Source organism: Acinonyx jubatus, chromosome A2 (assembly GCF_027475565.1).
Source record: "Acinonyx jubatus isolate Ajub_Pintada_27869175 chromosome A2, VMU_Ajub_asm_v1.0, whole genome shotgun sequence".
NCBI lineage: Eukaryota > Metazoa > Chordata > Mammalia > Carnivora > Felidae > Acinonyx > Acinonyx jubatus.
Window position 1 is genome coordinate 24,442,406 of NC_069383.1, and position 15,452 is coordinate 24,457,857.

General features: G+C 43.3%; 1 protein-coding gene across 2 annotated transcripts in view; it reads right to left on the reverse strand.

Annotated features, from left to right (window-relative positions):
* Positions 1-15,452, reverse strand: part of SND1 (staphylococcal nuclease and tudor domain containing 1) — a 420,776-nt gene that overhangs the window by 142,739 nt on the left and 262,585 nt on the right. For both annotated transcript variants that reach the window (XM_027075404.2, XM_053218125.1), the window contains one exon: positions 7,900-8,041. In XM_027075404.2, coding sequence (XP_026931205.2) covers positions 7,900-8,041 — 142 coding nt within the window. The remainder of the gene's footprint in view (positions 1-7,899; positions 8,042-15,452) is intronic.

Genomic DNA, 15,452 nt, shown 5'->3' on the forward strand with positions numbered 1-15,452 from the left:
TCCACAGAAGGTTGTGCACCGCTAACATGCTTCCCTTTGGTTGCTGGTCTCTAGACAGGCTGGCACAGAACTGCCATGTGGGCCTTGCTGTCTCCCTCACCTCCAGGTCCCAGCATCATACTAAGATAAGCAGACCAGTCGGATGGAAATAATTAACCCGGAAGCAGGAGAGCAGAGCAAGAATTTGTCTTTAAGAGTTAGCTCCCAGGTCTGTGACTGCCATTAAACCATGCTGAACAAATCTTATTTTTATTGATGTCTTTATTTATTACTGACTCCAAAAAAAAAAAAAAAAATTGAAATGGCTACCAAATAGACTGAATCTCTGCCTCTGGACCCTGAAATACCCATTACATCCTGGGAGTCTCCTCTGATACCTACGACTAGTCCTCAGGTCCTGGCATTTCTAGGTCTCTTACCGTCCTGCTCACTCTCCTCTGATCCTTCTGCAATCTGCTGACATCCTTCCTAAAAAGGTGGTCCTTGGATGGAGTATCATACCCTAGGCCTCCCCTGCCCTGCGCTGAACCAGCACTCAGCTCCACCCCTCTTCGGATGTTGTACTGCTGGGCTGTAAACCAGGATTGCCTTAGCCTTCCTGACAGTATCACAATGTACATGATTATTTTAGAAAAATCAGGAGCGGTTTTCATTTGTATAGTTTTTAAAGCATGCTTCCCCTACTCTTAGCCTTCTTAAGCATGTATTTTTTTCTTCATGTCTATACATTCTTTACTTCAGTAGACACAACTACTTTGCTTGAAGGCTGGAACTTATGTATTTCTAAATTCCTAGCCAATGCAAAGTGGAAATAAATTATTAAATAGCCATGCCATTGAATGACCCACAAACATGAGGCTCATTCTGGGGATGATTCATGATCTAAAGATGGGAGATAATCAGGCTATCTTGGTAGGCCTGCACGTTCATCCACGTGACATGACCAGGGCTGGTGGTATCGTATACGTGCAGAGGCCAGCAGCCGTGGGGAGAGCACTCACTGAACGCTCAATGGCAGGAGGGCAGTGAAGGAGGTTTACGCGCCTGTGCAAAACCACTTCTTTCAGGCTACTCTTCCTGAGAACTAATAATATAGGCTAAGTCGTTTTGCCTAGATCAATCACACCTAGCTTGCCAAAAGAAATGCTCCCGATCTTGGGTGTTCAAATGCCACCTCTCTTGTAAAGTCTCTGCCATTCCCCAATTAATTGTTTTTTTCCTCTGCACTCTCCTGGTATGTTGCCTATGCTTTTCACAACTCCTTTTTATTTTTCCTTGTTCAAGTTTTGCACATAGCTGTCTACACTATTAGACTAAAAGCTATTCAGGGAAGCAGAAACTGTCATATTAATTTATGCATCGCCCATAATCTACCTATCAAAGACTGCTTTTTCTTATAGTGGGCTTACAAAATCTTGGCCTCATCAAAAAAGTCTCCCCTAACCTGTTTATTGCGCTAATGTTTTCCTCACGAGTGGCCCTCCAGGACATCCTGACATGAACATAATTCATAAACTTCATACAATGGTATCTTTAAGAGTGAAGAACTAGTGCAGCTCCAGAAATGGGCATGTCAAGCTGCCCATTTCCGGTACTGGGACCCAACTGAAAGCAAGTAGGCGGTGGAGACAGAACCAAACTGGCCAAGTCCCAAGAGAGAGAATACCCCACTTTACAAATACCCATTAAGTTGCAATTCAATTAAAGCATCTGAAAGGAATTCATAAGTATCAGCAGACCCCGTAATTGCTTAATTAAGGATAGAAGCCCAGCAAACACAACCACGTAACAGCCTGATTCATTAGCACCTCTGTGATAGCAGAATGGGATTTCTCACTCAAACATACATCGGTTTTAATTGTGTAATTTGGTGAGGCACTGGTAATCAATGGGGATCCACCATTCCTGGGGCCAGGAGATGGGGATGATATTCCTGTTCACCTTCCCTTCTCTCTCATTTGAAGTTTTTGGTCTACTGAGAAACAGACAGTTGTTATTCCTATTAGAACTGGTTGTGGAGAAGAGGCGTTAAAAAGAAAGGACATGAGCTACTTTACTGAAAGACATTCAGGGTGGAAGGACACATGGTCGAACCTTTAGTTCACCCACCATGCACATCAAAATTTATCAAACCCTAGATATCTAGAACCTTTTTTCACTGTCTTCCTTGTCATAATGCAGCTGCACTGGGAAGTTGTAATCAGAGAGAGAGAGAGAGAGAGAAATTGAAAAATGCCAAAGGGCAGGCAAAGGGAAGTCTCATTTTCTAGTCTTGTTTCATATGACTAGGTAACTGGTTAATTAAAAGTCACCTACTGTGATCTACATGGGAACCCCCTGCCAGGTGGCTGCTGCCTTCTAGGTGATTTGTACCATGAGTTCCAACCAAGATGACTGGCATCCACACTCCAAACCTACCCGAGTCCACAATTCCTCATACATATTGCTGTCCTAGCTTCAGGAACAGGGAAATGCAAATGGGGTGAGCTCAGTGAGTTAGCGAAAGATACCAAATAACCTGATATAAGACTACCTGGATTACTTTGCACTGCAACCTCAAATTATTCTTCTTTTATAATTCGGGCATTTGTTTACCAGCACTACCTGGATACTTGCTCTGCTTAGCCAACAGGACTACATGCCTTTAGCATGACCCAGATACCCCAGAGCTAAGAAAGTCATTCAAAATGAGGCAATGTATTATAAAGGTCATAGCAATGACACACTCTCCATGCCCACTGGTGCCATTAAATAAAAATGTGAATCAAAGGCTAAGTGATCTGCAAATACGTGCACTTCACTTGTCCCTTCAGACAAGGAAACTAAAATGTGAAACACATGACAAGTGAAAAGAAATGAAAACCAAAGAGTGGGGGTAAATTGCTTTTGTTCTAATGGAAGGAAAAGCACGGAGTGCACTAAATGCTGGATAGGAAAAAGGATGCTCTTAAACAAATGCAGGCTGCCCAGGCATCTTGGCTTCTCTGCGAACTCAAGACAAGACCTGACTGTGATCGCCTCTGTGAAAGAAATAAGTATGCACAGGAGGAGGCCACAGCAGCAAGCAGAGGGACCGTCAACAGTCTCCGTTCTGATGGTGTGAGGTCACCTGCTCACCGACCAAACCTAAGCCAGGTGCTCAAAGGACTAAAGGGCGATAGCTATCAGGAGGCACTGACCTGTTAGCTACAGCTGACTTTGCCCAGCCCCACCTGCCATCCCATCTGACCAAGCAACCATTCCGCATACAGGGGTGCAGGAACCGTGACAGAGAGGCCAGCTGGCTTGGGCCAAATGCCACTCCCTATCAAGCTGCGGGGCCGTCTGCCCAAAAAAGGCCACATGAAAATGGAAAGTATCCAGCCCACCTTGAAGTCCAGAGGGCTCTCTGAAAAGGCTGGGATTAATGAGAGCAGCACATATGGGATTGCTGAACAATTCCCTTGACTTTCCCCTTGAGAATCACAGCGCAAACTCCCTCCTGGCTGCAGAGAGACATTGTTTCCAGCAGAAAGCCATTTTTCCATGATGTAGGGCACATCCACCCTCACCTGCAAAGCCGTGCAACGAGGTTCACTGAACCAGGTGAACTGCCCCACAGTGTGAATGTTGCATCTGTGTCTACACCCACGTTCAGTGTTCTTTGTAGTTGGTGTCTCAGGAGACCAAGGGTCCCCTCCTCTAAGGACACTCCCTCCTCCCTGTTCTCTATCCATCTCATTCCTTTGGTCTCCTTTAGGTCATTGCTCTGCTAATAATTTCCTTGCAGCCTTTCTTCATTTCTTGTCCTCAGAGTTCAGACCAGTGCATCTCATGCTCCCTATGATATTTTCTCATCCATGCTTTTCATATCCTCATTTGCCAAGAAGATTTTGTTAAGTTTTACCTTCTGTAATTGGTGCTATGAAAACCACCCGGGGGGTGCCTGGGTGGCTCAGTCAGTTAAGCATCCCACTTTGGCTCAGGTCATTATCTCACAGTTTGTGAGTTCAAGCCCCACATCGGGGTCTCTGCTGTCAGCACGGAGCCTGCTGTAGATCCTCTGTCCCCCTCTCTCCCTGTCCCTCCCCTGCTCACAGTCTCTCTCCAAATGAATAATAAACATTAAGAAAGAAAGAAAGAAAGAAAGAAAGAAAGAAGGAAGGAAGGAAAGAAAGGAAGGAAACAATAGGTATACTGAATAGCTTTTCCAACTACAAGCCAGGTTCTGTTCTAGTCTTGAGAAAGAATTATGGTTATAAAAGCATTCAAGTCGCTGACATCCTTAGGTTGTTACTGTGACCCTTTAGCTTTCATTTTTATGCATTCCTTTTGCGTTCTCTGTGAGAATTTCGTAACGAGCACTCTATTTTTGATTTTGTTCCTCATTTCCCACATTTACACCCTAATCGCCTGTAATCTGACTTTAGCTGAATCAAGTCTGATGAAATCGCACCGACAAAGGTCATCTGTGACTTACTAATTGATAAACAGTATAAAACTGCTTCAAAGTTTTTACCGACTTGATATTTTAGGTAAAATCTGACACTGCTGACTCGTTGGAATTCTTTCCTCTCTTGGCTTCCTGAACATTACTCCCAGGATTCTCCGCCTAATCCTCTGACCACCAATTATCTGTTCCTAAAACCAATTCTTACTTTTGTGTTGCCCGTGCTGGTGAACATCCCAATGTGCCCAAAAACTCGAGCCTTGGACGAGTTACTTCCCTCCTACCCTCAATGACACCCCCATTTCTGACCCCCCAAAATCCAGTCCTTCCCTGAATTACCAAGTCTTTCTCCTAAATATTATTCCGACCTCTCCTCTTCTTCACTGCCAGATTTTAGGCCTCTACCCACCCCTCTTGCTTCTTAACTGCTTTCTCAGCCTCCAGCCTCATTTACTCCAATGTATTCACCAAAATAAACTTCCTTTAACACAGGTGTGAGCATGTCACTCTCTTGTTCAATACCCTGAGTGACTCTGCAGGTCCACGGTATATCCCGTCTGCATTCGCACCCTCATCCCACCCGAACCCCTCAACTCTTCATACTCCACCAAGACCAAAGGGGTCACAGTTGTCTGACACACCCGAGATATATCAAACCTCTACACCTTTGTATTTAGAACGTGGCTCTTCCTCCTTTGCCCCTCCTGTGCCAGCACTGCAAACTCTCATTTGTCCTTCAAAATACAGCTCAGGTATCAGCTGCTCAGGGAGGCCATCTCTGATCTCTGTCTACGTAACCACTTATTCCCTCCTCTGTATTACTTGTGTGCCTTGTAAATACTTCTCTCACCTAGTGCCCAATACTGCAGTTTGTCTGCATGTCTGTCTTCCCTCTAGAGTGTCCCGACACCCAGGACCACGTCTTACCAGGATGTAGAGTTGCTTGCTCTAAACTCAAAGGGAAAAAGCCAGGGGCCTTTCCTTCAGTGAGCTTTCTGCTCATTCAGCAGGAGGCTAGAACAGTAACTTTCCTTGATTTATTTCCATTTCGGGTAGGTCAGCGTCCCCACGGTAGAGCCAGAGCCCTGTGCACTCACACTGTACAAGTATACCATTCCATGTAAGAGTTAAGAAAAGCTCTACTTGTGAATGAATTCACCAAGTCTTTGTGAGAGGAAGGGGAAGGAAACATATTTATGGGATAATCCACTTCATGACAGGCTTGTTCTGAACTCTCTGTACATGTCATTAAACCCTCACAAAAATCCCAAGAGGCAACAAACACTCTCTAGTTAACTGAAGTCTAAACTAAGGCTTCAAGAGAGTAAAAACCTCCCTGAAGTCACCTGCTTGTGCAGATTCAAACCGAGGCTTGCATGCTCTTACAACTTTTCACCGTCCTGTATCCTTGCTAGGTTTCTAAAGAAACCAGGAGAAGCGGAATATAACCGCATATAGTATGGCAGGAGAAAACTGTAAAAGCTTCTATTTTATCATGTATTTGCCTTGGTAATCTATCTTTCAAAATATATGTTAATGCAGGCACTGTCTTTTGAATTGCTAAGCTTAGAATAATGCCAAGTCCACACAGGAACTGGCTGCTGCAGAGGCGAGTGACCAGGCTGCATGAGTCTGGGTTTCAGTGGGTTGGAAACTGCCCCAGTGAACACTCAAGCAACACATATTCTACTATACATATATAGCAGGACAATGCCTTTCTGGCAGGTGGCTAAAGTCCAGAACAGTCAAGCAAGACAAATGCTCCATGGGAAAGAAAGTACAATCAGAAGGGTTCTGCGGAAAAAATCCAGCCAGGATAGGTCTAAGCTCTGAGCTGGCTCCATTCAGGTCGTTTTGAGTTTAGAAGCCAGAACTTCAATGTTTTCTTTCCCCTATAAACCTATGGCCAAGCTTCCCAGAAAGAATGATCCTTTTTCTCTTGTTCACCTCAGGGATAAAGCTCCACACTGCCAAAGAGGACACTTTTGTTTTGCAGGTACAGACCAAAGGAGAAGCTGAATATATACTTCAAACTCTGTAACAACAAGAATTCACTGATAAGAAACTTCTCCGCTCCGGAAATCTTAAGCAAAGGGCACAGATGGCCTCCCTCACACACTGCCACACTACCCCTCGGTGTACCCCTGCCACACTCACAAGAGCACAGCCCTCCAGTGTGGTATGGGTTTGGTTTGGTCCTTCCTTTCTGCAGCTGCCTCTGAGCTTCATGTCGTACTTCAATTAGTCCCTTCAGAAAGCCTGCAGAGCTGTGCAGTGATCATTACCTTCTAAAGAGTATGAGAGAGAGCCTCAGCCAGAAGTGGCGGCCCAGCAGCAGCAGTGAGCGTCACGGCCATGTGTTTGGTGAGTGATTTATCTCACATAACAACCCATTTAGTGAGGGCCTGGGGGAGGCCCTTATCCAGAGAAGAAACTCTCGGTGCCTTCTAGGAAAAGGAGGCTGAGGCAATCTGGCAGGGGACAGCAAGTGTGGCTCCCATTTCTCTTCCCTCGTGGCAAATTCTACTAAAGAATCCAACAGAAGTAGTGCTGAGGGAACAGAGCAGCAACAGAAAAGGCGACGTGCACCAGGAGGACACGGCGGAATATGTCCTTTGTGAGTGAGTGAATGCTTGTGTGTACAGGAGTGGAGTGTGGGGTGTTGAAGTAAAATGACACTTTCTCTCAAAGAGCACAGTCTCTGCGAAGTACTGACTAGAAATAAATAACTTTATTATCTGCCATCAGGGAAGAAATAAAGCAGTCTGCTCCTTGAATGCATAAATGTAAATTGCTCGAAGAGCACAGTTGATACAGAGTCTTACTGGGTTGTGAAATATTAAGCTACTAGAAGAAAAGATAGGGTAAGAGAGATGCACGTTCAGTCAGCAAAGAAAGGGTGGCTTGCCCTTGCGTGTCAAACTTAGTGCAACAGAGAAATACTATAGATGCAGGAGTCTGTGAAGGTAATGTCATGTCTGAGTTTTCACAAAAGATTTGGATCCTAATGACACCTGAAAAGAATAAAAGAGAGACAAAGGGCACTGCCTAGGGAGATACGAGGGGAGGGTATGTCAGCCCTTTGGGTGATTGCACACGACTAACATGACAGGCGTTTCTACCCCAGATGGGAAATAACCACTGTGAGAATTCCATCAAGATTTTCCTTTGTCTGGAATTCCCTTCACTCAGGCTGTGCAAGGATACATTTTTAAGCTACTTTTAAGCTACTCTACTCTTCTATCCTGTGGTTGGTAGAAATGAGGAACAGGGAGAGGGCAGTGCTGGGTCTGCCGTAACAGAGGGGTCAAATCTACAAATTTTGTGTTCACGTCTCAATTAGAGACTAAAACACCTAGATGGGTTCAAGGTCCTATCCACAACACAAGGGAAAGGAAGGCACATGACCTCCATGCAGGACTTCTGAGCTCCAGGAAGAATTATCAGGACACAGGACACACAAGACTTACCCGCAAGCAAGAATGTGATAAGGCAAGTTTCCTTTGGCAAATACAGCTTGAGACGAGAACCACTGAAGACATATTCCACCACAGCTTCCGAACGACCTGCCCGCTGAAGGAAGGGCAGAAACTGCTTTGCTTTTTGGGTATCCTGGTGGATAAAAGAAAAGAATCGTTAGAAAAAAGTAATAGAATCTGAGCAAATGATTCTTTCTTTCTGTTCTAGGGCAAAAAGTCTGGCAGACCACAGGAAGCTCGTCGGCAAATAACCCTAGAAGATCAGACTATTCTGAAACTATGACATAGGCAAGATACCCATGTGATGTCGACAGAAGAAATATAGTTAATCAGAGGCTTCCAGAACATTCCGTGTGCTTTCCTCGATTCTGTTCCTATGCACTCAATGGATATACAAGTTAGGAAAGTGCTTTTAAATGAAAATGTCACTCCTCACAGGATGGAAAAAAGGGCTTTTCTCCCTTCAACATAAATTGAGGGGAGAAGACCAATACTAACGTTCCTTGGAGGTTAATTTAACCTTTAATTATCATTAGGAAAAAAAAAAAAAAAAAAAAGTGACTCCCAGGCTGTGTTACCAAAAGCCCCTTCCCAAGAAACTCAAAGTAGTTCGCCTTTAATCTTCAGTAGGTTATGTTGATTCAGAGCTCACTGTTTTTGAACGTGAAGAGTGCAGCCTTCTTTGGGTGCCTGTACAGCAAGCCTTATTCTACAAGCTTTTCAGGGGTGAGCTGGGACCTGGGCACACTGTTCCTGTTCCCAGCCTGGGAAATCTCTAACAGTAGGACATGTTCATGGGGACCTATATCACATCAAGTCAGCATGAATAATTATAGAAACAAGAAAAACACACAAAACTGCATAGCACTTTAAAACTTTTTTCACACACAAAACACAAAGTGCACGCACTCTACCGTCAAGAGTAGTCAAGAGTAACCAAATCACGGACATTTTGAACCTCAGAGCTATCAGCTACAGAACTCAGTTTTCATTCTCTCTCAAGCTAATTAGACAAATGATAGAGTAAGCAAGAATCAAAACATCACACTGCATGTGCTGGGGGAATAGTCCGCGGATGTCAGAATTTCTAAGGTTTTCAGCCCAGCCAGCAGAACTGGCAACTCCTTCTGAGGACAGCAAGCTCTGCACACTTTCCTGACTCCTGCGACACAAGCAGTCTGCACTCGCCAAGCTCTTCCTTTCTAACTCTGCTCCTAGCAACAGAGCTATTGTATCTAAATTAATGCACATTAGATAATGAAAATTTAACAAGCCATCAAGTATTTGAGAGCTTTCACAGCAGCCAAAGGGGGCTCCTCTCATTCAGAAGCAGTGAGGTAGGCTGCGATGAAAACAATATTTATAGTAATGAGATTCATCCTTCCCTTCAAACAGATTCTCAGAGAAAAGGAGAGACAGTCATCATTCTCGGTGTCTCTAATGGCACACTGGTAAAAGGTAAGGTAACAATGAGCTTTAGTGGGCTGGGAACTCCCCCAGTGAACACTTTAGCAACACATATTCTACTATACATATACAGCGGGACAATGCCTTTCTGGCAGTTGGCGGAAGTCCAGAACAGTCAAGCAAGACAAATGCTCCATGAGAAAGAAAGCACTACCTGATTAAAATCCTTTTGCCACACTAGTCTAAATCTGGGACATTATTCATGAGCTGAGCCAGTAAGTCAACAACAATTATCAAATTGATTATCGCAAATCACGAGGCAACTTAATGTCTCTGAAGAGAGGGCCTTTCCCCTCATAACTGCAGTCATCTATATTTTTCAGAAACAGACTTTTGCTCATTGTCTTATGGATGTATTTATCTGGAGGGAAAGAAAGGTGCTTATAGGACTAACAGCAACACACACACACACACACACACACACACACACACACACACACACAGATATTAATACAAAAAGAAAGTTGGAGCAGACTCTCACCCTATTTTGCTAGAGGATTACCTACTTTATCAAGAGAGAGAATTTCTCAGACTGGGAACCAAGGAGAAACAAAAGGTACCTGACTATCAGCCATGTAATAAAACAAAATACATGTTCCTGACTCCTCCTAAGTTTCAATCTACAATTTAAGTCCTAATCCAGAGGCAACATATGGGAAGATGGCAAAGAGAATGTGACATGCCACTGATTATGACAAAGATTAGAAGTGAAAGCCAAAGACGACAACTGAAGGCATGAAAACAAATTTTAAAAGCCTACCACAACTGTCTGTATTTACTTCCAGAGGCCAAACTGCAAGACAAGACACGGAGCTCCCTTATCCTCTTGAGGCAAGTGTTCCAAAGGCTTGAAGATGATATGCCTATGAACCACCCGTTAAGGGAAAAGATGGAAATTTTATTCAAGTTCATAAATTTTTAAGAATAAAAAATTCTTATAAAGTCAATTAAACTGAATGTAAGCACCGGAGGATGTCAGCTCTTTCAAATCCCCATCCCAGGCAGACAATGGTGTCTGTCTTTCCTTGTCATCTCGACTGCTTCCTTTGCTTGGCATGTTCCTTTTCAATACAAAAATTCTTAAAAACCTGAAAATTTGTTTCAGTGGCTCAAATGAAAAGACTGGTAAGTCAGATTGACAAGTTCCCTCAGGTGATGTAGCCATAAACCATTCCCTGCTAATTTAGCTATGGGATTTATTTATTTTAGAAGTTCTGACTGTTATCACCATAAAATTGACTGAACGTGGCTAAACTCTGGCTTTCCAAAGAGCCCGTGCAAGTACGTATAGCCATGTGCTTTCCAGTCTTTCACACTCCTTTCTAAGGTTTCAACACTAGGTAAGTAAGAGAAACTAGATTATGAGGAACAGTAAAATAAAGAGCAGTTTAGGTCCCACTGAGGAGTTGAAGATGCCAGGTGGACCTTAAGGACAGTAAAGTGAGAAAGTTCAAATGACACCATTAACATGACATTTGATAGTCTCCAATAATCCTGAAGGAGGACCTAGTGAGATTTAGTGAAACCAAAGGTTTCTTTATAACATTGTACTCCAAAATGTATTTTTAAATTTAAAAATTATAGGCCTCAGATTTAAAGAGATAACAACGTTCAGACTTCTGGCACAGAAGGCTCGTTTCGAGGTAAGAATATTCGGTATTAAATACTTCTGTTTTGAAGTCTGGTTGCAGAGACTCTCATCCTCAGGTTTTCCATGTTGTGACTCATGTACATGAGGCCTGGGAATCTACTTGCCATAGTTACCTGGCCTGACACTGGCTCAAGGCTTTGAGAATCCAAGCAGATAAATTAGCTATAGTTTTCTGTACCAATATTCCCCTCCACTGGTGTAAATAATCAAGAAGCAACTGTACTTCTGAGCAGGTGAGTCTTTTTTTGTTGCACTGCTAGTTTCCACATTACCTGTGCTCCAAAACAAAACATACATAAGCATTTTCCTGTAATCCTAGAAAAGCTAATGTTAGGTTGCATTAGCTACATTTAACTTGCTATCGTGGATGGCATCTCTTTAAGGAATGTTTCTGCCTCCTCAATAAACCTTGAAATTGAGAAAGTAATGATGCAACAAATGTGCCTGGGGTGACTTCATTTCAAAGGATGTTGATATCTATACCTCCAACTTATAGGAATGGGGTTTGGAATGACCCCAAAGAAAGGCAGGATGACCCTGAGGGAGAGGGAAAGGTTATAAAGACACCATCATTATATACTCCTAGGCTGTCCTCACTTCCGGCTCGTTAGGCTAAACCTCTTCCAAATGCAGGCACATATGTCAATGCCTGTAAGAAACTCCCTTCAGCAGTTAGACTGCAACTGGTCTCTACAAAGTACCTGCGCTGTGTAAGCAAACACATTTAAGATCATTTAGTACAATGAATTATCAAGTTTGGGAGAGCGGGCAGGCTGGGGGCAGAAGAGGGCAGGGGCAAGGCAGAGGCATGGCAGGCATAGGACAGCTCCACGGTACACTACTCAGGCACCCGTGGCCTCTGCATCCTAGAAGAGCACAATTTACATAGATCAAAGTTCTGTGAATTCTGGAACAGGCTTGAGGCTGTCAGATTGTACTAGAAGTTTAGCAAAGTGAATTCTAGGATTTTTCCACTGAAAATATCCACAGAGTAGGCATTAACAGTAACAGTTACTGGCGAGAAGCAAACATCCCAACACACAAAACAGTGCAGGGAAATGGGAATCAGAGTAAACCTATTAGTTAACCATTAATCAGGATTATCGTGAGCAGGTCTCAAAAGGGAACTGCTAATTGGTTTTCATCATCGCAGTCGCTCTTACATTAACATCACAGCAAAAAGAACTAAAAACAAACACGTGTAGAGCTTATTAGGGTACCGAGGGGGTGCTCCACTAGCGGCTGAGCAACTCAATTTGAAAGAAGCCCACCAACCTGACCGAAGCTGCCTGGCTTTCGCCCCCTCCAGCAAAGGAGGACCCTGCGGGCCCTGACCCGAGGCTAAAGGGCCCCAGAGCACAATGCTGTTTGGGTGCAACCAATCATAATACTGAAGTGGCAGAATCTGTGTATACAAAAGAACAGGTAACAGATACGGAGGGGAAAAAAGAACGGGGAGATCAGAATAGCTAAGGACAGGACCCAAACACTCACGTTTTAAAGCATATTGTGACAACTCATCGCCATAGTTACAGAACTTTTCAGGGCTCCTCACACCAGGAGGATTTTTCCTGCAGCTGTGTGGAAGACAAAAAAGTAGTACATCCCCTACTAGAAGGGCAAGAAAGTCACCCATCACTCCACACTCTTCCTCTTTCTCACAACCTGGGCTCTATGGCCCCAGTTGACGTTTCAATTCACAGAATGAGGCTATGGTTCTCCGTGAGGAAGCAGCTGTGCGTACAGAGCGATAATCTCTAGATAAAAATGGGGCCCCGGGGGAGATACTTGGGAATGCCATCCAGCTCCAACATTACAACAAAGCACTTAAAAATTTGCAACCAACCTTCCCTGGTTGGTTATTGATGTTTCTTGGTGAGGTGTGTATGAGGGAACCGGGGGCAGAAACATCAGTGAGGTGCAAGTTTAACAGGAATGAAGTGAACATAGCAGAGAACCTAGAGAAAAACACTTTGACTACAACACAAAATTATAAGGAAACAAGAAAAAAAAAGGCGCTAGAGCCAGGCCATCAATAATCTTTCATTAAGTGCTGTCTGTAGTTTATAGTTTCTCACACTATTTACCTCCTTGGCACTAAACCTCACTCAGGCCTCCAACATGGCAGAGCGCAGGAGAAACAATGTCTTGTGCTCTGGGCTCCACTCCTGGGAGCATGAAGCAAGAGGACAACTGCAGGAGCACTGAGCTGGAAGACAGCTTTGAGCTCAGGAGGCTGGCGCTCCAATGGGTGGCACCCTCAACAGAGAACACAACCTTCCGTTTTCCTCCCTGACTTTACCCCTCTACCAATTATTACGTTAGGACGACCCGGCTAAGCAAAGCTTCCAAACTTGCAAACCAAGGACAGATCAAAGGGCAGAAGGAACTTCTCAAACTGTACAAAAGCCGCAGAACATGTCAGCGCAAGTGTGGCTTCATGTCCCAAATATGGAGGAAAAGATAGTTCTCTGCAATCAGACTTGAAACTTTAAGGATGTGCCTGTTGCCCTCAGGAACCCTGCAAAGGACAGGTGCCCATAAATATTTCTATTTGCTTGGTCTTGTCTACCACCTATTTTTTTTCCCCCAAAGGTCCAATACTGATAAAAGAAAGCAGCTCTTGGTGATGTGCTTGGTGATGAGAAGACACTGCCTGTGCTTAGAAGAAAAATGGGCAAAGCAGCATTCTGATGGACAATCATGGCAGCCTAACTAAGAAAAAAGTCGAGTCGCATTACAGAAATAGATTAGGGAGCCCCAGAATATTGTCTGGACTTCATCCGTAATCACCTCAAACCGGAAATAGCTTTTAAGCTCCCTCAACAGGGGATGGAGAAACCAGCTGCAGCCCACTCACACAACGGAATGCTACTCTGCAGTAACAAGGATGTAGGCAACAACATGGACGGATCTCAAACGCATGATTCCCTTTATGTGACACGTCACGAAGTTAAGCTGTAAGGACAGAAAGTAGATCAGTGGCCACCAGGGACTAGGGGAAGGGCTACAGGTTGACTCCCAGGGGCCAGAAGATTTTTCTGGGATGATGCAACAGTTCCATTGTCTTGACTATGGTGATGATTACACGTATTCATTGGTTCTCAAAATGTACATGTTTATCAAAACTCATAGAATTAGATACTACAAATGATACATTTTAGGTATATAAATTATACCCAAATTTTAAAAGTGAAAAAATTGGCCTAGACCATGAAATATTTTAATTTTTAACTTAAGAAAACTTTTTTCCCTAGTCAACGAATTTGTAAGTAGCTCAGGGTAACCAGTTCAAAATGAAACACTTGTTATGCTTCAGATAAACTACTTTATCTAACTATTCAATGAATTAAAGTACTTTTAAAAATTCAAGCAGAAAATAGTTTAGATGAGACAAATCATGGGGTTACAGGAAGGAAAAAAAAGTCTTATCGGTCTCACAAAAGCAGCATAAGAAAGTATTAATTCTTGGGTAATGGCTAAAGGAAAGCCTGAGGTCATCCTCAATTGGCTATACAGAGGAAATGTTTTGTTCAAATAAAGTACTACTAAGTACATATCTCCATTGACATATTTTTCCTACCTTGAAATAAAATCATGTGATATGGCTTACTGTGAATAAAATAATATCCAATTCTCTATCAAATGAGAATTCTATACTGGCTCAGAGAGTATTCTTTTATTGAATGACTTTCAATTTCCCAAATTTAACCAGCTAAAATTATACTATGATAACCATTCAATTTAACCTTTAGAAATGAAGTCATTGCCTTTTAGTGGAAAAATCTGCATTTTTATCATCAATAGAAAATATAACGCCCTTGGCTTATTCTACAGGACTTTTTTCTTTTATGGACTTTAAGTTTAGCATAGAAAGAGCAGATGGTGGGAGAAGTAACTATTTACCTAATTAGAATAAACTATCAACAACCCAAGGTTGCTTTTATCTGACCTTCAATCCACTTTCTCTAACTTGGATGAGGTGTGGAGCCCATGGAGGCGGCGTGCCAAGGAACGTACTTCCTCAAGTCTGCCGGTCCACAGAACTATCTCAAACTTATGATTTGGAATTTGTGAGGTCCAGAAAAGTTTCTAAACCTTCTTTCCCCCATCCCGAACAACCCCTTTTCCCACTTCTCCATATTCTAACTTCCCAACAAATTATTACGATTTTTCTTAAATCGATATTCAGTGTTCATTAAGACTTTTTTACATTACAGCCCCCCCTCCCCCCCCCCAGAATGCTCCCCTCCTTCCTCCTGCTGACTTCTGCAAGGTGGCCTGTGGGGCCTGCGGCACAATGGATGGCCTGGGTCTTCTCTTCACCAAGAGGTGAAGGGCCTGGAAATTCCCTTCACATCCTATCCTGGGTTGTATTTTCTAGATCCACAACTTCCTCTTTCTTGGTTTACTTCCTTTCTATTAA